Source organism: Dryobates pubescens, chromosome 1 (genome assembly GCF_014839835.1).
Source record: "Dryobates pubescens isolate bDryPub1 chromosome 1, bDryPub1.pri, whole genome shotgun sequence".
Taxonomy (NCBI): Eukaryota; Metazoa; Chordata; class Aves; order Piciformes; family Picidae; genus Dryobates; species Dryobates pubescens.
In genome coordinates, this window is record NC_071612.1 from 64,360,194 (window position 1) to 64,379,579 (window position 19,386).

Below are 19,386 nucleotides of genomic sequence, written 5' to 3' on the forward strand. Positions count from 1 at the left end.
GTAATGGCTGATCCCATGCTGCTAGTGTTACTAAAAGCTCAGGTCATTCATATTTAGGAGGAAGTCTTTCACAAGCCCAAGCAGGAATCCACTCAAACACATGCTTCAGCACATGTATACCACAGGCAGAGGTAAGTATCTGTCCACTCACTAAGCAATGTTCAGTCCTTTGCTGAACTCTGCCACGTACCTCTTCACCAAGGCAAGACTTTTGTGTTACAGGCAACGTACTTCCCCTGACAATACAGAAATATACCTTCCCAGACACCTTAACCATTTGAGACTGATCACACCAACTAGATCTCACCTCCTTTGGTAGAGCCTATATGAAGAAAATGCCATTCAATGCAGCAAACTATGCAAAGCCAAATGACAGCAAAACACCAGCACCACAAACACTCGCAGCTAGGAGTGCAGCTCTGAGCACGGCCATGTGCAACCAGGCCCAGGAATTCCACCTGCCATGGCTCCATCACATCCAACCACCAAAAACCATGCAGTCAGTGTTCTCCCTTCCACCAAGAAAGCAGACCATGATAAACTAATCTGAAGCTTCTTACAAGTTCTAAGATTTGGCCTATTTTAGGCCAACTCATTGCCAGCTCTTCAAACTTTGTGCTGATGGGCTTCAGGAGTCTTATTTGTTTTATACATAGAATAAACCAGGTTGGAAGAGACCTTCAAGATCATCGAGTCCAACCCCTCAACCAATCCAACACCACCCAAACAACTAACCCACGGCACCAAGCACCCCATCAAGTCTTCTCCTGAACACCTCCAGTGATGGCGACTCCACCACCTCCCCAGGCAGCCCATTCCAATGGGCAATCACTCTCTCTGTATAGAACTTTTTCCTAACGTCTAGCCTGAGCCTCCCCTGGCGCAGCTTACGCTGTGGTAAGCAAGCTCACCTTTCACTCCTACCTGCCTCTTCCCCTTCCCCCACAAACATCAAGAAGGAGATCAGGGTTCATTGCTACAAGTAACTCCCTATCTATCTTTCACTAAGACACAGGTGCAAAGTAGGTATTTTACCCTAGTGCTTGTTTCCAGGCCCAAAGAGGGACCCAAGCAACAGCTGAAGTACTTCCCCTGAAGTATTTTCAAGCAAAAAGACTCTAGACTCCTTCATTTGAAAAGGTCAGGAACTTGAAGCACTACAATGCTGACAAACACACGGCTCCAATCCGCTTCAGCCAAACCATCGTCAGACAATGAAGTTCACACATCGGATAAAACAAATGCTCCAGTGCTCTGCCTGCCTTTCTGCAAGGGATAATAGATGCTTTCATCTGAAACCAAAAAGGAGTGCACTGTTCTGAAACACTGCAAATTACTTGTGGGGGCACAGAGCAGCACACTGGGCAATCCCTCATCAAACAGCTTCATTGTTAAACAACATTGTTATCCCTGGTGCTGTATTTAATTAAACACTTTGACTTCAACAGGCTATTTGCAAGCTTAATTTTACAGAAGTAATTAACATTTTTGTAGGTGATGTGAGTGAAAGCTTTTGAAATGTTCATAGTCCTCTGAGCAGCAGCATTTAAAAGCAGACACAATCAACTTAGTTCTTCATTCAGCCTTATTAAATGTACAGTGTATCATCACCCATACTTCACTGGTCTGAGTTTCTCTGGGAGCAGAGAGGGAAGAGTGTTTGAGAGGTTTTTAACCAAAATGCCTCTGCTCTTGTTTTTGCTTTAATTCATTAACTTTCTTTCTGTTCAAATTGAACAGCTTTGTATCTTTGTGTCCACTGCAATGCAACGATCTGCATGATCCCCTACATGCATCAGAAATACAGCCACCCCACATCAACATCAGCATGGCCATATTGCTAGCAGGACGTGTTAAGAGTCACTTGGTGATTCAGGCAGAGCTTTCCCCTCAAAATATCTTCAGATAGAGAAGTGGTGTTTCCAAGCACAATTCCCAAGACCCTTCAAGCAAGCTGTAACTTTAACACCAGTATTTCATCACCTGAACTAAAACTTGTTCAATTATAGACATTATTTAACATGGATAATAACCTGCCCTAAGACATCTTCCTTTATTTTCCACCATGCTTCTCCAACAGCTTTCAGGCACCATGAAATCAGAATTCATTTCCTACACTTAAACCAAACTAGGGTGCGAAAGTGGGAAAGCAGAATGACAAAGGAGACAGAGGATGAGAGGGGAAATCTATCCTAGAGTTAATATGTTAGAAAATGGCCTAGCTAAAAAAGGGCCAGAAGTCAGTATTTTCAGAATGCACAAGTCAGTTTAAAACAAGCTCCTCTGCAGACCCCACCAGCATGAATTCTGCTCAGCTGCCACAAATGCCTCATGTAAGTCAGGCATTTTGTGTCACATGCATTACTGAATACAGACATCAAACCATATTTTTATGTAATAATAATAAACCAGGTTGGAAGAGACCTTCGAGATCATCGCGTCCAACCCATCAACCAATCCAACACCACCTAAACAACTAACCCATGGCACCAAGCACCCCATCAAGTCTCCTCCTGAGCACCTCTAATGATGGCGACTCCACCATGTCCCTGGGCAGCCCATTCCAATGTGCAATCACTCTCTCTGTATAGAACTTCTTCCTAACATCCATCCTAAACCTCCCCTGGTGCAGCCTGAGACTGTGTCCTCTTGTTCTGGTTCTGGCTGCCTGGGAGAAGAGACCAACATCCGTCTGTCTACAACCTCCCTTCAGGTAGTTGTAGAGAGTAATAAGGTCACCCCTGGGTCTCCTCCTCTCCAGGCTAAGCAACCCCAGCTCCCTCAGCCTCTCCTCGTAGGGCTTGTGTTCCAAGCCCCTCACCAACTTCATTGCCCTTCTGTGGACAGCAAGTCAACCTCCTTCCTAAACTGAGGGGCCCAGAACTGGACACAGGACTCGAGGTGCAGCCTAACCAGTGCAGTGTACAGGGGCAGAATGACCTCCCTGCTCCTGCTGGCCACACTGTTCCTGATGCAGGCCAGGATGCCATTGGGCCTCCTGGCTGCCTGGGCACACTGCAGGCTCATGTTCAGCCTGCCATCGACCAGTACCCCCAGGTCCCCCTCTACCTGGCTGCTCTCCAGCCACTCTGACCCCAGCCTGTAGCTCTGCATGGGGTTGCTGTGGCCAATGTGCAGAACCCGGCACTTGGATGTGTTCAATCTCCCGCCCTTGGACTCTGCCCATCTGCCCAGCCTGTCGAGGTCCCTCTGCAGAGCCTCTCTACCCTCCAGCAGATCAACTCCTGCCCCCAGCTTGGTGTTATCAGCAAATTTACTGATGATGGACTCAATGCCCTCATCCAGATCATCAATAAAGATGTTAAAGAGCATGGGGCCCAGTACTGATCCCTGGGGCACACCACTGGTGCCTGGCTGCCAGCTGGATGTGGCACCATTCACCACCACTCTCTGGGCTCAGCCTCCAGCCAGTTCCTAACCCATCTCAGTGTGCTCCCATCCAAGCCATGGGCTGACAGCTTGGCCAGGAGTTTGCTGTGGGGGACGGTGTCAAAGGCCTTGCTGAGGTCCAGGTAGACTACATCCACAGCCTGCCCCACATCCACCAGGCAGTCACCTGATCATAGAAGGAGATCAGGTTGGTCAGGCAGGACCTGCCCTTCCTAAATCCATGCTGGCTGGGCCTGATCCCTTGGCCATCCTGTAAGTGCTGTGTGATTGCACTCAAGATGACCTGTTCCATAATCTTGCCTGGCACTGAGGTCAGGCTGACAGGTCTATAATTCCCTGGTTCATCCAACCGGCCCTTTTTGTGGATGGGCACCACGTTGGCAGCTTCCAGTCCTCTGGGACCTCTCTAGTGAGCCAGGACTGATGAAAAATGATGCAGAATAGCTTAGCCAGCTCATCTGCCAGCTCCCTCAGCACCCTAGGATGGATCCCATCTGGTCCCATGGACTTGTGGGGATGCAAGCGGCTGAAGAGAGTTCCAACTACCTACTCATGGAACACAGGAAAACTATGCAGCTCCCTGGCTCCTTCTGCCAGCTCTGCAGGCCAGCTGTCTGGAAGACATTCTGTCCTGCTAGTGAAAATTGAGGCAAAGAAGGTGTTAAGTAACTCTGCCTTCTCCTCATCCTTTGATACAATGTTTCCCTCCGTGTCCACCAAGGAGTGGAGGTTGTCCTTGCCCTTCCTCTTGCTATTAATGTACTTATAGAAGGACTTTTTGTTGTCCTTCACAGCAGAGGCCAGTTTAAGCACATGTATCACTATATTCCTTTTCACCATAAACCATCATTCCGACAGACACCACAAACAGCCCTTGTTCCTCACATTAGCAAACTGACTTTGAATTCACAGTAGGCACAGCTCATAACCCCAGCAGGAAAGGAGTGCCATACCTAGTGCCATATCATGAGGACCTGCAAGAGAACCAGAACTTTTCCATTGTGACACATTTTCTGTAACTTCCATAAAGCAGCAAAGAAGAGCTTTGTCTGAGCAGCATAATCAACCTCGGGTCAGTTTGGAGCACACAGAACTGTGTGCCTGGCACAGGGAGAGTACGGAGAGTACTGCATTCCCTTTCCCCAGTTGTTCTGCTGCAGTATCCCCAGATCTAGTCTTCCTTTCCAGCTTTGCCTTAAAACATAGGTGGCATCATCAATTCCTCCTCTTTGTCATACAGCAATAATCACAATGATGGAAAAGCTAGTAATTTCATTATTTGTTCTCTCCAAAACAATCATGCCATTCATAACAAGATCCTTTTTTAACTACAGCCTACTTCTGATGAATGCCAAGGCCTGGTAGAACTCTAAACAGAATCACAGAATTTCAGGGGCTGGAAGGGACCTTGAAAGATCACCTAGTCCAACCCCTGCTGCCAGAACAGGATCACCTACACCAGATTACACATGAATGCATCCAGGCGAGTTTTGAGTATCTCCAGAGAGGAAGACTCCAGAACCTCCCTGGGCAGCCTGTTCCAGTGCTCTATCATCCTCACAGTGAAAAAATTTTTTTCTCATAGTTACATGAAACTTCCTATGCCTCTACTTCCACCCATTGCCCCTTGTCCTGTCATTGGTCACCACTGAGGAGAGCCTGGCTCCAACAAGAGATTTTAGTTTCACACAGTATCTTTAAGTACTCATGAATGTTTTGAAGATGAACTACTCTAGCTCAAGCTCATATGTAGGATAAATTTGATCAATGAAAAGGATTTCCACCACACCCCCCCTGCAGAAAACAAGTAGCAAAGCTTGATATGTAAAATTCAATAGGCTCAGCTAAGTTATCAAATGATTTCTAAGCACAAGGAGAGTGGCAACCAGCTCAGGAAGTCCATTACATCAAGTTCTCCATCTTGAAAAATGTTCTTACCTCAGGTTTATCTCTGTGTGTGTTTACAGCTTCAACATTCAGGAATATAGATTCTACTTTACATCCTGTTGATAGAAAAGACATTGTTAGAACTGATTTGCTTTAAAAATGATGTTGCAGCAAAGATGCAATCTAATTTTGAGTGGGTGAAGGTTAACCACCCTTCTGATATATACTAGATTGCCTAAATTCTGAATAGCTAAAGCTATTGAAATGGATCCAGTCCACCAGGATGAACATTATTCTCAGTCTGACAATCCATCTCCTATTCTCACATTATCTTCACTGTCTTCAAAACAAACTCTCATTTTCCAGACATGAACCACAACATTCAGTCATAAATCTCTTTTTTTTTTTCCTTCTGTGAGTTTTTGTTTTAAACATCCTAGACATCCCAATAATAAATGTTCCTCATTTATGGAGACATGAAAATTACTACCAAGAAGTGCACTGTGTACCATTAGCAACTCACATTCCTCTGTGTATGCAAAAGTTTTAATCCCCAGACAAATGGAACATTAGAAGTGACTTGTGAAAAGGAACTTCTCCTTAGAATAGAATTAACCAGGTTGGAAAAGACCTTTGAGATCATCGAGTCCAACCTATCATCCAACACCGTCTAATCAACTAAACCATGGCACCAAGCACCCCATCCAGTCTCTTCCTAAACACCTCCAGTGATGGCAACTCCACCACCTCCCTGGGCAGCCCATTCCAATGGCCAATCACTCTTTCTATGAAGAACTTCTTCCTAACATCCAGCCTAAACCTCCCCTGGCACAGCTTGAGACTGTGTCCTCTTGTTCTGGTGCTGGTTGCCTGGGAGAAGAGACTAACCCCCTGGCTACAACCTCCCTTCAGGTAGGTGTAGACAGTAATATGGTCTCCTCTAAGCCTCCTCTTCTCCAGGCTAAGCAAGCCCAGCTCCCTTTTCACCCCAAACCAGGGAACTCCAGAAAAGCAAGAAAAATTAAACAGAATAACTATTTCCTATTAATGCTATTGCTAATTGCTATTAATCAAACAGCAGAAACTCACTTATAGAATTACAGCCACTTTGATACACTGTGGCCACATCATTTTCAGCACTATCTGATTGCCAAACACTGCCTTATCTTACATGAACACAGTTTTTATATGCTACCACTAACTTAAAAGCGTTAATAGTCAAATTCCTGACATACCGCAAAATTTATCTTCTATCACAAGTGTTTTAGATTTTTCTGCTCACTTATTTCCTAGTTGTAACAGTCCCCACAGAATTATTACATGGCACAAAGGCAATTTCAGTATTTTCTTAGAAAGCCACTGCACTTCAAAATAACCCAAACCAACCAAACTACAAAACCAAAGGAAAAAATCCCACCACCAAACCCATCATGTAAATTAGTAAGGCAAACATTTGCCTTCCCTGAGAAACCCCATTTGTCACGAACCTTGTGAGCAAACACTGAATGGGAGCCAGCATTCAAGAGAAACAGGCAGAAAACAGATTTTAAGGCAAGAAAGGGTACATTTCCCATGGGAAGACTACCCTGGTCATCATCCTTCTGTTCACAGATCAATTTGCAATCCCTGGGACCAAGCAAAACCAAGCTCTGATTCCTGATGCTAGCCATTACTAGCAACTGGTTACACAGCAAATACTTCCACAGAGACCTCTTAGTCCCTACTGCCAGCTGAGTTTAAGCCCTAGAAAAGTGATTGGATGAAAAGCTCTAAATATAAACTCAAGGGACATGAGTTACTCCACAGTAATTACAGTGTGCACATCCCCAGCTCATTTGTAATTGCCAAGGCCCAAGATCATACCCACAGCACAAAGCAGATTCTCTTTCCTGTGTGCTCCCACACAGACGACCACTACACGACTGTTGGCTAAGAGGTTAGTTTATCCCATTCCAGCTGTCAGGCTGTTACAGATATTCCCCTGCTAAAGATCAGATCTGTAGGGTGGGAATGATCCCAGCTTCAAACACCAGGAAGTGCAAACCCCTACGGGAGGTGTTCTCCCAGAACAGGATTAGCTGGAAGGTATTAAACACACTCTGTTTGAGTCTGCATCCTGCCTCACTGAGCAAACTGACAGAACAACTTGAAATTACCCTGTAGGTTGTTACTGTATGAAAAGCTTCCATAGCCTGTGTGCCTTGTGTCAAACTCCAAAAAGCAGACTGATTGAAATGTGCAGGTCAGACATACCTATAAAACACTTTGAAAGCCAACAATGGCAACTCTTTCACTGAAGAAAATACTGGAAAGGGCAAGGACAATATTTTATATTACTTCTCCCCCTTCCTCATTTAGTGCAAGTAAACACTGCAAGCATCCAGGCCTCCTTAAAGCTTATGAAGAGTTACCCAACTACCTGCTAAGAAAAAAATCAAACCACCAATAAACAAAACCACCACCTCCCCAGTAAGCCCCAAACCAGCTAATAAAAACCAACCCCAAAACAACAACCAAAAAATTTCTGTGGGAACAGGCTGGGACCAGGGATTCAAAAGAAACCACTTTCCAAAAACCAACCAAACAAAAAACCCAAGAAACCAAAGGAGTTTTAACTGTTCCAAGTCTCCACTTTCAAAACTCCAGCCTGTCATGCAAGGCTAGGAACACCAGATGTCACCAAAGCACAGACAGTTGATAACTTGCTCTAGGACAAGGCCATTCCGTGCCAAAAAATCTCCTTGAACGGATTTCCCAGTGCAGCAGTTAGCTACTTGTCTCCAAGTTATTTGAAACTCAAAATAAATACGGTACAAGCCTAGAATGCTGTTTATCAAAGCTGTTAACCAAGGGCAGCTTTGCATTAATAACTCAAGCAACACTTTTTGACAATCCACTTCCTGGTAAGCTGTGCAGATAGTTCTTCTCTTTGTTTAGAAATCATCTTCTGAAGGGTGATGAGGTAACAGAAGAGATAATTAAGCCATCATTTAAAAGCTAATTAAGAGCAGGCACGTGTTAAGCTGAGGTTGAAACATACAAAACTTAACTAACAGTCAGCCTCAAACCCAAGTGCCCCCCCAAGCTGCAAGCCACAGCCCACACTCCAGAAGCCAGCAAGGAATCTCAGTTATGGCTCCCAAGCTAAGCACAGCCAGTAGCTGCTGATAAATGAATGCCAACAACCACCACCACCAAACTCAGTTCATGTGGCAGTGTAAAGGTCCATGAAAAAATACTTCAGAAGAACAAAGTTATTTAAGGGTAAGGGAAACACCCCTTGTAAGATGATTAATCTACATTTATGTGCAGACTTGCCTATCTTCTAAAAGGCAATACACTCAAACATAACAATAAAAACTGAGACCTCACTGTGCCAGACTTGTGTAAATGGGTTTGCCAGAAGAATCAGTGTAACAGTGTATGAAGTGAGTGCAAAAGAAATCTGCCCACCAGCAGTTACAGCCAGTGGTAGGTTCAGGGCTTTGCTAATGTAGATGCATCTTCTGGCATAACACAAAGCAACTGTAAACCAAAGGATTCAGGGATTCTGCCAAGGCTGTACGGGAATAGGTGCAATAATCAAACCCAACTGTCCCATTCTGCTTTTAAACAAAGCAAATTAAAAATGTGGTTTGATTTAAATGCTTCACAAGCTGTACTGATGATACAGACAGCATAGTTAGACACACATTACAGATACTTAATACTACCTACCGTAAGCCACCGGGGTTAGCTTTAAGACAGTATGCAGCGGGCACTTCAGGTAAGGCAGTTGCTCTGAGAAGTCAAACCACAAATTTTATATGAAAAACACTTCACAAGGACATCAACTTTTCTATTCCATTACAGGTCAACCACTTAATGTCTTTATAGCTGACAGCTTATCTGCTTCTTTCCCTAGCATGCAACAGAAATGCTACTCAAACAGAGCAAACCCCATACGTTACAGTATTCCTGGTGTGGAGCAGATCAATAAATACCAACTACCGAGTTTCATGCCTGGGTCAAATACAAGAAAATGATACTTGTGTACTTGCCTAGCACAACCACCCTCTGGTAGTAAAGGAAACTGTCAGAATTTACTCTTTGGAACCTTAATCAGTAAACCTTGAAAAACCAGGCCATTTGTGAAGTATCAAGGACAACTTACCTGCAGGCTTGTCAAGAAAATAAGCGAGCAAACATCGCATGACAGCTTGGTGACATATGACAAGCACATTCTCCTGCCTTTCAAGTTCCATAATTACTGGCTCCAGTCTCTGAACAAGATCTTCATAGGACTGGGTGGGGAGGAGAAATACACAGCACATCAGAAAGGGGAAACTCTTTGAACAGTATTACACATACACAGTGGATCTTTCATATTAGTAACTTTCTAAATATTGTAATAGTGCACAAAAATATTGTAGTAACAGTTTTCCTTCCATTAAGAACACAGTTCAGGTCTTCCAGACTATCAACAAGCATTTGTATAACAAAACAAAGCCCCCTCATAGAAAAGCTTTATTAAATTAGTCACTTATGATTGAGGAGTTCCACAAAATCTCTTGAATTTGATTTACAGCACCTGCAAAATGGACAGGTTAAGTCTTGCACATTATTTTCCATACCTCATCTTCAAACAGATCTCTGTTGTAAGCAAAAACGTGGAAGCCCAGCCTGCACTCAGCATACAGAGTTCACAGAGCCCGACTTGTTCAGGCTGCCCTTTGAGAACAAACTATGGCCTAGTAATGGTAGCCACTATGCCACCCAAGTCACAAAGCAAACTGTTCTGCATCACGTGCACACAGCAAAGCTGCTGCTGAGGTCAAGAGCAGGACTACCACCCATGCCTGCTGAAGTGCATTTCCACATACACAGTGAGGACAGAATGTGCAATGCGTTGTGCACACTGAGAACACAGCAGATCACCTAGCAAGGCCAGGAATGACCATGGCAGAAAGCCTCCACCCTGGTCCTGGGGCAGGCATGGGAGCAGCCCCATTGGGATGTGGCACAACTGGTTCAGACCTTGGCAAGAGAAACCCAGTGGCCTCCAGCAAGGCTGGGCAAAGCCATGACTGTTAGAGAAACAACTACTTACAAATAATTGAGCTCAACTAACCACCCCAAGGCTATGAAGGAGTTAGAAATGTTTGTCACCATCCTAGAGGATACTATCAGTCTCAAAAACAACCACTCCTTGTTCAAAACGAATTAGGAGAACTGTGCAGTTTCACGACTGCCTCATTAGCAGGAGGGGTGCACACCCACAAGCTGCCCTTCCCACAGTGATTACTCTTGACTGCTGAGGAAAGGGGACCTCAGAGCTCCGCTTCCTCCTGACACAAACAGCAGAGAGCAGATGGCCCAATTACTCCTCCACCCTGCTGCCCTCAATTCTCAGCCTTCAGCACCCAGAGCCAGGCCCTATGACCATCTGGTAATTGCTGTGCTGTAATGGGTTTGCTTTGGAAAAGCTGTCAGCAAGTTGTTTTCCCAGAGGCAAGGAGTTTATTCAAGTGAAAGATCAATGTGGCTGCAGAGTCCCCTAACATTTCAGCTAGAACAGCATGCAAAACAGTGATCCACAGCATAAAAATCAGAACAGAACAGATAAAAAACTACAGAAAAAGGCAACCCCGACATCATACTTGTATATGAAACAGTTCTGAGCCTTGCAATCATTCCTCCTGCTTTATCACTGCAAGACCAGCATAGAAAGGCTGCCCATGAGATCAAAGCCCTCAACTGCTTCTCCAAATCTATTGTTTATTTTTCAAGCCCTAAATCGAACTAAGTATTCTGGGCTCAATCCTTGCCAATACCCTATGTGCCTTCCCCTGGAGAAAGGAACAACTTTTTAATCCACTTTTAAATTACTATTTTCTTTCACAAAGCCAGCATGCATGTATTCAAGAAGCCAAGGAAGCCCTTCATTGTAAGGCAGAAAAACCAGCATACCTCTCCTTTAGGGTATCTGTATCTGTATTTGTCCTGGTCTCTTAGTGCAAATTCAAGTGGATAATTTTCCTGTATTTCTTCATATGTCATCTCTTCACACACTCCCTAGAGGTGATAAAAAACAATTTAAAACCATGTGTTTCCACTAGTGCCAAAAGCAGGTATCACTGTCAAATAAAACCACATATAAATAACCTTCAACAACTGCATTTTGTTACTTTGACACTCAAAGTCAAAATTGTCATGCATGACAGACAGAGGACACTGGGATGGATTTGGATGTGGTTAGGAGGAGGCATTAAATCCCTAGGTAAGTGAAGTCACATAGATAGTCAAGCAAGGTCACTGAGTAAAATGACTTTACCTATTGCACCTGCTTATGTATCTTACACACACAGCTGGAATGTGCACACCTACCAAAATACCTACCAGCCACTCCCACCGACCAAAAATTTCTTCCCAATTGCCACCAACCAACAATGCCATAGCACAGTGGTTTCTACAGAGGAATGTTTTACTGGCAAAGTAACTATGGCAAAACATGTAGCCTTGTTAATAGGAATTAATGACCATTTTCCAGCCTCTAAAACCACCTTCTATCACTTGCTATTCCATAGAAGTTGTATCATCACAAAATTAAGTACTTCATCCTTAGCAAACAAAGCAACTTAGCACCAATTTGGAAGAGAAGAACTCACTGCATCTATCTCGTTCAAAACCTTCCACTGCTCATAAGGCACTCCCAAGGCTTCAGCAGTCTGAATCGTCCTTTTCATCTGGCTGGTCCAAACTTTCAGATCTTTGATATTCTGCTCGTTAATAAATTGTGCCAAAGTTTTGGCAAACTGAAAAAAAGCAAACGTGAGATGCTGGATGAGGGCTCAGAGAGAACAGTGGGCAGTGTGGAGCACAGGCTCTAGCCTCTGTAAACCCATGATAACTTCTCCAAAAAGCTCTGTTGAAGATTGTGCCAAGAAATACAACATATTCCATTAAATCAAGAGGGACAGAAGGAAGGACAGGACTGCAAGGAATATGAGAGTTCTCTGCAGTTCCTCTCTCTACCTCCAGGAATCCTCCTTTCAGCTTTTAACTTCTGAACCTTCCCAATTCTCCAACATGTCAAGATTTTGCAAGAATACAGTTCAAAAAATAACGCCCTCCTGACAACTGCTTTGTGCTCTAGGTTAAAAAAGAATTTTAATCACCAACACACTGACAGGCAGACAAAGGAGCAGGTACCAAATCAGCACACAGTGTGTGCATCCAGCTTTCGCTACTCATATACGCAAGTACAAAAATCCTTCTTAAACACGTTAAGAGAAAAGGCTGCTGAGGAAGAAAGCTGTAATTACACAGTACAAACTGCACACATACACAGACACACACAGGTCCCAGCCACACTCATTCAGCAGGTACATACTTCTTTCCCCCTGACAGACAGTCCAGGATCTCCTCCTATTCTCCCTTTCAGATTGAGTTCACTTTCTCCATGTCGGCAGAGGTAGATTGACCGAGGAGTCACGTGGATATTCATGAGGTAGTAGACAATCCGGCTCTGAATGTGATCCATGACTCTGTTCACAAGGTAACTCCTTCCAACATCCATAATTTTAATGTAAGAAAGATCCCTTTCATGAACAAACAAACCAAAAAAAACACAACAGTGTAATATTCCACTCAGTTTCTACTAGCATGTCCCACGGTCTTGACATCCTCTCTCTCATTTTAAAACAAAGGGGCAACAAACCAAAGCAGTAAACAAACCCTCTATAACCCATGAAATATGCATGAGTCCCAAGAAACAAAGCAATTCTCCAACAGTACAGAATGAACTCTATTCCTTTCACATCTAATCTGTTCACATCGCTTTTTCCGTTTCCTTTACTTGCACTTTGTCTCTCAAATCCTATTCTTGGAAAAACACAGCCCTCCCACTGACAAGAGGATTCAGTGGAGTCATTCAGCTGTGGCAGCTTCAGTAAAATAACCAGGTATTTCATGATACCAGAGGTTAAAAACACCTCCTCCACAGCAAATACGTGTCTGATCACACTCTGAGGCCAAAGGGTCACTTCCTACCCATCTCAGTTGACCCTTCCGGACAAACAACAGCATCAGATGGACCAGCAACCAGAATAAAGAAAGACTTTTTCTTCAACCATTCTCTCATTTACTTACTAACAGAACTGTAATTTGCCCACCACTACCTTCTCTCAGCATCAGGGAGGTTATAATTTCAGTTTTCACTGCTTATTCTTTCTCATCTGAGCACTCACTTTAGAGTAGCATTGAGTTTTAAAGGAGGTTAAAAAAGTCTAATAAGCTGAAAATGACCACTCCTGTTTTCTAGCACTTGAGACATCACACCACAATAAAATAAGAAGGGTTATAACAACACCAAATGGACGTGATGAGAAGCAAGCATCATCACCTCATCTCTAATAGTGTTCTTTGCAGTTAATCAATACTATTTCACCCAGCACAACCATTAGGTCCATCACAGAGATTACATGCATGAACTGATCTGATTGAACCAGCTTCACACTGCTTACACTCATTAAAACCCTTCTCTGTAGCACTGGTCCCGAGACAAATCAGGAGCACTTGGAATGAGTGCAGCTCAAAAGCCCACACTGAAATCCTGGCAGGTAGCAAGAGAAACAGGGCTCCCTCCTCACACAGTTCACCCCTACCTTACGTGCAAGTGCGAAAGTGAACAAAAAACAGATGAATGATTCGGGCAAACTAAGACAGTCTCTCACAGCCCTGCACCTGCAGGATAATTTGCCAGCACATGAAAATACATTTAGAGGTCACATTTTTAAGACTGGTGCAATCAAAATTAATCTTAGACATGTCAACAGGTAAAGTTATGCTTACACATCACACAGGATGTCTTAACATACTCAAAAACACAAGTTAACAACCAACCACTACAGCAAGTCTGGAATACTTTCTAAATACTGGTTCTAACCCAGAAGAATCATAGCATTCTCTTAAGTAGGAAAATAAAAAAGAACATTGCCCCAGAGTAGACTCTTCAGCCTTTTTCCCTCAAGCAAGTTTCCAGGCTACATCCCAGAGTCAACTCTGACTTGCCAGAGGAAAGAAAGCTCAAGCCATCAAGAAAACAAGACTAGAAAACACTGACCCCCAATGAGGACACTCTGTCCCCTAATGAAACATTTTAAAATAACCCTGTTGAGACCACAGCAGTAGCTCTTCACTTACTTGTCAAAAGTTTCATCTAATGTCTCATATGAGTTCTTGTAGCACTCTATTCTTTTCATGAAGTCTTCTGTTGCTTCGTCGTTACTACAATCAACATAGTCAGGACTACCCAGCTTCACTTGCTGTTTAGACAAACACACAACAATAGTACCTAAGTGTCTTTCCCTTTTTAATGGAAGTCTGAAGAAATAGGGAAGGGGAAAACACAACATAAAAACTTATTTTCTGGAAGTTAATTAATACACATGCAAACAAAAAAGAGCTATTCTCCATGAAATGCAACTTCTGAGCTGGCATACACATGAATCAGAAGTGTTCCATCAAAGGGAGCTAGGGGTTTTTTTGTTGTTGGAAGCTCTTACAATGCACTTCTAAAAACAATGAGCTGCTCTAAACCTCTTGACTTAGAGCACTTAAAGCAAAGTGGGGGTGCTGGTTGATGGTAGGCTGAACATGAGCCTGCAGTGTGCCCAGGCAGCCAGGAGGGCCAATGGTACCCTGGTCTGCATCAGGAACAGTGTGGCCAGCAGGAGCAGGGAGGTCATTCTGCCCCTGTACGCTGCACTGGTTAGGCTGCACCTCGAGTACTGTGTCCAGTTCTGGGCCCCTCAGTTTAGGAAGGAGGTTGACTTGCTGGAAGGTGTCCAGAGAAGGGCAACAAGGTTGGTGAGGGGCTTGGAGCACAAGCCCTATGAGGAGAGGCTGAGGGAGCTGGGGTTGCTTAGCCTGGAGAGGAGGAGACTCAGGGGTGACCTTATTGCTCTCTACAGCTACCTGAAGGGGGGTTGTAGTCAGGCACAGGTTGGTCTCTTCTCCCAGGCAACCAGTACCAGAACAAGAGGACACAGTCTCAGGCTGTGTCAGGGGAGGTTTAGGCTGGAGGTTAGGAGGAAGTTTTACACAGAGAGAGTGATTGCCCACTGGAATGGGCTGCCTGAGGAGGTGATGGGGTCGCCGTCGCTGGGGGTGTTCAGGGCGAGGCTTGACAGGATGCTTGGTTGCATGGTTTAGTTGATTAGGTGGTGTTGGATGATAGGTTGGACACGATGATCTCGAAGGTCTCTTCCAACCTGGTTTATTCTATTCTATTCTATTTCCTATACTCACCACGATATTTGCAGCAATGACCTCTGGATCTACACATACTGATTCAACGAAGAAAGTCTTCAGTCCAAGTGGGAAGTAACATATACAGAAGGAAGGAAGAAGGAGAACACATTAAAACACCTCTGAAGACTAACAATCGTGAGCAGCATGTAGTCCATTTCCCCTTTTTAATGAAGCCACAAGTTAAATTTCATCCCATTTACTTAGGTTTCTCTCATCGGGAATTGTTGGCATCATGCTCTATAGTCTTCCCCCAAACAATGCTTGTAAGTGGAAAAAATATTGGAGCAAGAAAGTATAGAATGGAAGAGAAAGAAAAACACAGAGGATACCAGTTCAGGAGCACAAACAGTAACTACTGCTTCTGAAATAATAATTTAGAAGTCTTCCAACTCACTTCAAAAGAGGTTTGTGTTTTGCTGTCTCACACGTTTATGAAGATGCAAGTTTAGAGCAAGTAAAAGATTACCGGAGAACAGCTAAATGCAAAGCAACCCTTAACAGAAGGCTGAAAGCAACAGAAAGTTTTTTGTTTGTACAGAACTAAGACAGAATTCCCTACGTGTTTCTGCAGCACAAATCCAAACTGCATAAAGAACCACCTTTTAAATAGTTCTTGCTGTTAGTACATTCAGAACTCCAGGTCGACAGACCTGAAGCCAGAGCATAAAAGAGATTAGCTCCTAACAGTACAAACGTTAAAGGTGAGAAAAACATGGACTGGGTGACTTTTAATCACAACCAGTGCTTGAGAACACAAAATGTGCGACCAACTAAACATCTAGGGAAGAGCTGACTTCTGCTGGTGCACTGAACTCAGACTACAGATAAGGGCAAAACTACCACTGCCTTAGTTGTCCAGGTGTTAGCTCAGAACTCCTGTGGTTTTGACTCACCTTATACCCATTTTCTTCACCAAATTTGTAAATAGTTTCTCTGCGTTCTCGAGTTGTGTTTGTAGCATCAAACACCTACGAATAACAATGGGAGGAGACAAAGGAATCAAACGAGCACAGTAGCCTGTGCAAAGCACCGTTAGCAGCAACAAAAATAAGCAATCAAAGTTACTCAACACAAAGGGAAGCAATGAAAACCCTTCCCCTTCCATCTACCTTGATATCTCAACATACCTAACAGACATTCTGACTTTACACACGATTTTCTAAATAATAATTTAAAAACATATTTTGAAAGCACTACTCAGAGAACACTGCTTGAAAGAAAAAAAATCAGAATTTCAGCATAACATGTAATAAAAGCCAGAATCTTCCTCCTGACCCCTATCAGCATTAAATTCTAAGACATATTACACTTTAGTGGAGTTGTTCTACACACGAAACATGCTGCAACCAATACGTCATTCAAAAGGCAACTGTAAAACTTTAAAAGACCTGGAGACTGCCAATTACAAGATATATATAGCTGTTCTTCTAAGAACTTACATTTAACTCTGAGCACAGAGTTCAAAGTACGATGTTTGCTAAAGTATAAAGTTTACTTCATGTCCCCAGCAGAACTTTAATACATTTCTCTGGTTAGTTAGTGAAACCACCAGAGTATTGTCAGCGGCCTTAAGGAAAAGAATGTTAATGCAAATTGCTGTGAATACACAACATCAATAGTTGAAGGGCTCATGTGTTGCATCCCATTATTAAACACTCAGTTATGCAGCAATTTGCTTGAGTTTTTCCTGCTTTCTTCAGAGACTTCTCATGCCAGTAACATAACAGCCAAGCAACACTCAGTCATGTTCAGTAAGTCTTTACCTTTCACTTGAAACACGAGACTATCAAACAGAAACACAAGTGCACACAAGACAAATGTGTTTAACAGTGCATTATATAATGTGGAGAGAAGAGGGAAGTTTTTCTTAGCATTACCTACTCTTCAGTTACTCTCTCAAATTACAAAGGTGGTTCCTCAATATGGTATCACCACCCTGAACTTAAGTGCTCCTTTGACTGCAGCATCAAGGCAGATGTAACTTGCAACTCTCAAAGATAAAAAAATCCAATGTAGTGAAAGTCACTGGAATTACTCAGGCTGCATATTATCCAGCAGATAAGCACTGTTTTGTAGGGAAGCATCTCAAGAACATGTCTTCAACAAGAAACTTACAGCCACATGCCCATTTTCTTCACTGAGGTACTGTCGGACATCATTCAGCGCTGCTAAGGCACACTGTCTTAAAAATGAAAGAGAGTAAAACTCAAATGCTAGTTCAAGCCATTTATTAATGCACTTCCACACCAATCACAGCACCCTGCAAAAGTGAGATGAGCTCTCTCAAAATGTCTATTTCTAAATTAGCCATGCAGGAACACATTGGAAAAACTAACAGAGGTCAACCAAGCTCTACCAAGGAAACATGATCATGGCCATGTGCCTAAAAAAAGACCAGTCCAGTGCTTCTCTGTGCAACTGATACAACTATGCATCACCACAGAACACTTATCAACTGCTGACCAGGATAAACTTTCACTGATCTAACATTGCTGAGCCATTGCTGCAATTGCATTCTTTTCCCAATTACCTATTCTTAGATATTTGCAGCTTAATCTGATTCTTAAAGAAGGGAACAAATATGAACTTCAGGCTTTTATCTCGTGGCCCTCAGTTAAAATGGATAGACAACTATCTTTCAGTAACCTACTTCAGTTTTTAAGTATTGTGTAGAAATTGCTTGCCAAAAAAAAAAATCTGCTAAAACACAGAGCAAGAAAACTTAGCTCAAATATTAGGGAGAGATGTCAAAGTAACATCCCACTGTAGTCACCAGCCCAGTGTAGTTGGCACTGGAGACCCTTGAGGACACAAACACCAAAAAAACCTGTCCCCAAACATTTTACATTTGTGTTAAATCTGGATAAGAATAAATTTGTAACCTTCCTATTTCCCCAGCACTGATATCATCTTCGAAGTCTATTATGATTTCTAACACAACTAATACTGGAGGGCAACCTTACCACTGTACATGATTTAGTCATTTGTAGCACAAAGCCTTACTTAATTCCACCAGGTGCAGTCTTTTTTGCATAAAACATGAAAACTGTCCATTTCAACAGGCCTTCTATGCATTACTTCTCTGTTTTGACTTCCTGACTGAAATGTGTAACTGTCCTCATACACCTGCCATATTCTGCATACACAGCTTTATCTGAAGAAAATGAAGGCTTTTCAATCCTGACAGTATTTCCACATTAGCATGGCTAATAGATGCTAGAAATTGTGAATCAACAGTCACATCTTCACTAAATAAATATAAACCCTGTTTACTCATTGCTAACGAGGCAGATTAGCTCCCACAGCCCATTTCATGTTATATTACTCACCATTTAGTCTGACAGGTGACACAGAGGCATGTTAAAAGGTTTGGCTGGACCTCTAAGCCAAAGGCAATGGCTTGCAAGAACAATGCACCTCATATCTACTCTTTAGTCCTAAAGGATTCTTACATAGGTTTTCCTCCCTGGACAGTAGCAATCGCTACTGAAGGGGGAAGGGAAGAGAAAGTGGACAAGCAGTGGGAAAGCCTCAAAGTGAAGCCCAGAGAGTAGGAAAGTCCGGACATTTTTGATGCTTGAGCTGAAGCACTTAAGAACAAAATACACCACATTTTAAATAGCCTAAAAAATTTGCATTTCTGTTCCTCTAAATCTTCAGTTCTCATTTCATTCATACTGCACATTCTTAAATGTTTCCCTAAACACACTAAGGACAACAATGAACAGTGACGAAAACCAAGATTCATTTGACGTTATTTACAGGGGACCTTACAAAAGAGGCAATTCCCTCTTG

At 43.1% G+C, this 19,386-nt stretch overlaps 1 protein-coding gene across 3 annotated transcripts in view; it reads right to left on the minus strand.

Annotated features, from left to right (window-relative positions):
- LOC104300396 (6-phosphofructo-2-kinase/fructose-2,6-bisphosphatase 4) overlaps nucleotides 1–19,386 on the minus strand; it is a 64,900-nt gene that overhangs the window by 8,549 nt on the left and 36,965 nt on the right. For all 3 annotated transcript variants that reach the window (XM_054167381.1, XM_054167365.1, XM_054167374.1), the window contains exons 4-13: nucleotides 17,707–17,773; nucleotides 16,485–16,559; nucleotides 15,589–15,645; nucleotides 14,482–14,603; nucleotides 12,671–12,878; nucleotides 11,946–12,092; nucleotides 11,248–11,352; nucleotides 9,452–9,581; nucleotides 9,016–9,078; nucleotides 5,350–5,414 (exon numbers count right to left, since the gene is read on the minus strand). In XM_054167381.1, coding sequence (XP_054023356.1) covers nucleotides 5,350–5,414; nucleotides 9,016–9,078; nucleotides 9,452–9,581; nucleotides 11,248–11,352; nucleotides 11,946–12,092; nucleotides 12,671–12,878; nucleotides 14,482–14,603; nucleotides 15,589–15,645; nucleotides 16,485–16,559; nucleotides 17,707–17,773 — 1,039 coding nt within the window. The remainder of the gene's footprint in view (nucleotides 1–5,349; nucleotides 5,415–9,015; nucleotides 9,079–9,451; nucleotides 9,582–11,247; nucleotides 11,353–11,945; nucleotides 12,093–12,670; nucleotides 12,879–14,481; nucleotides 14,604–15,588; nucleotides 15,646–16,484; nucleotides 16,560–17,706; nucleotides 17,774–19,386) is intronic.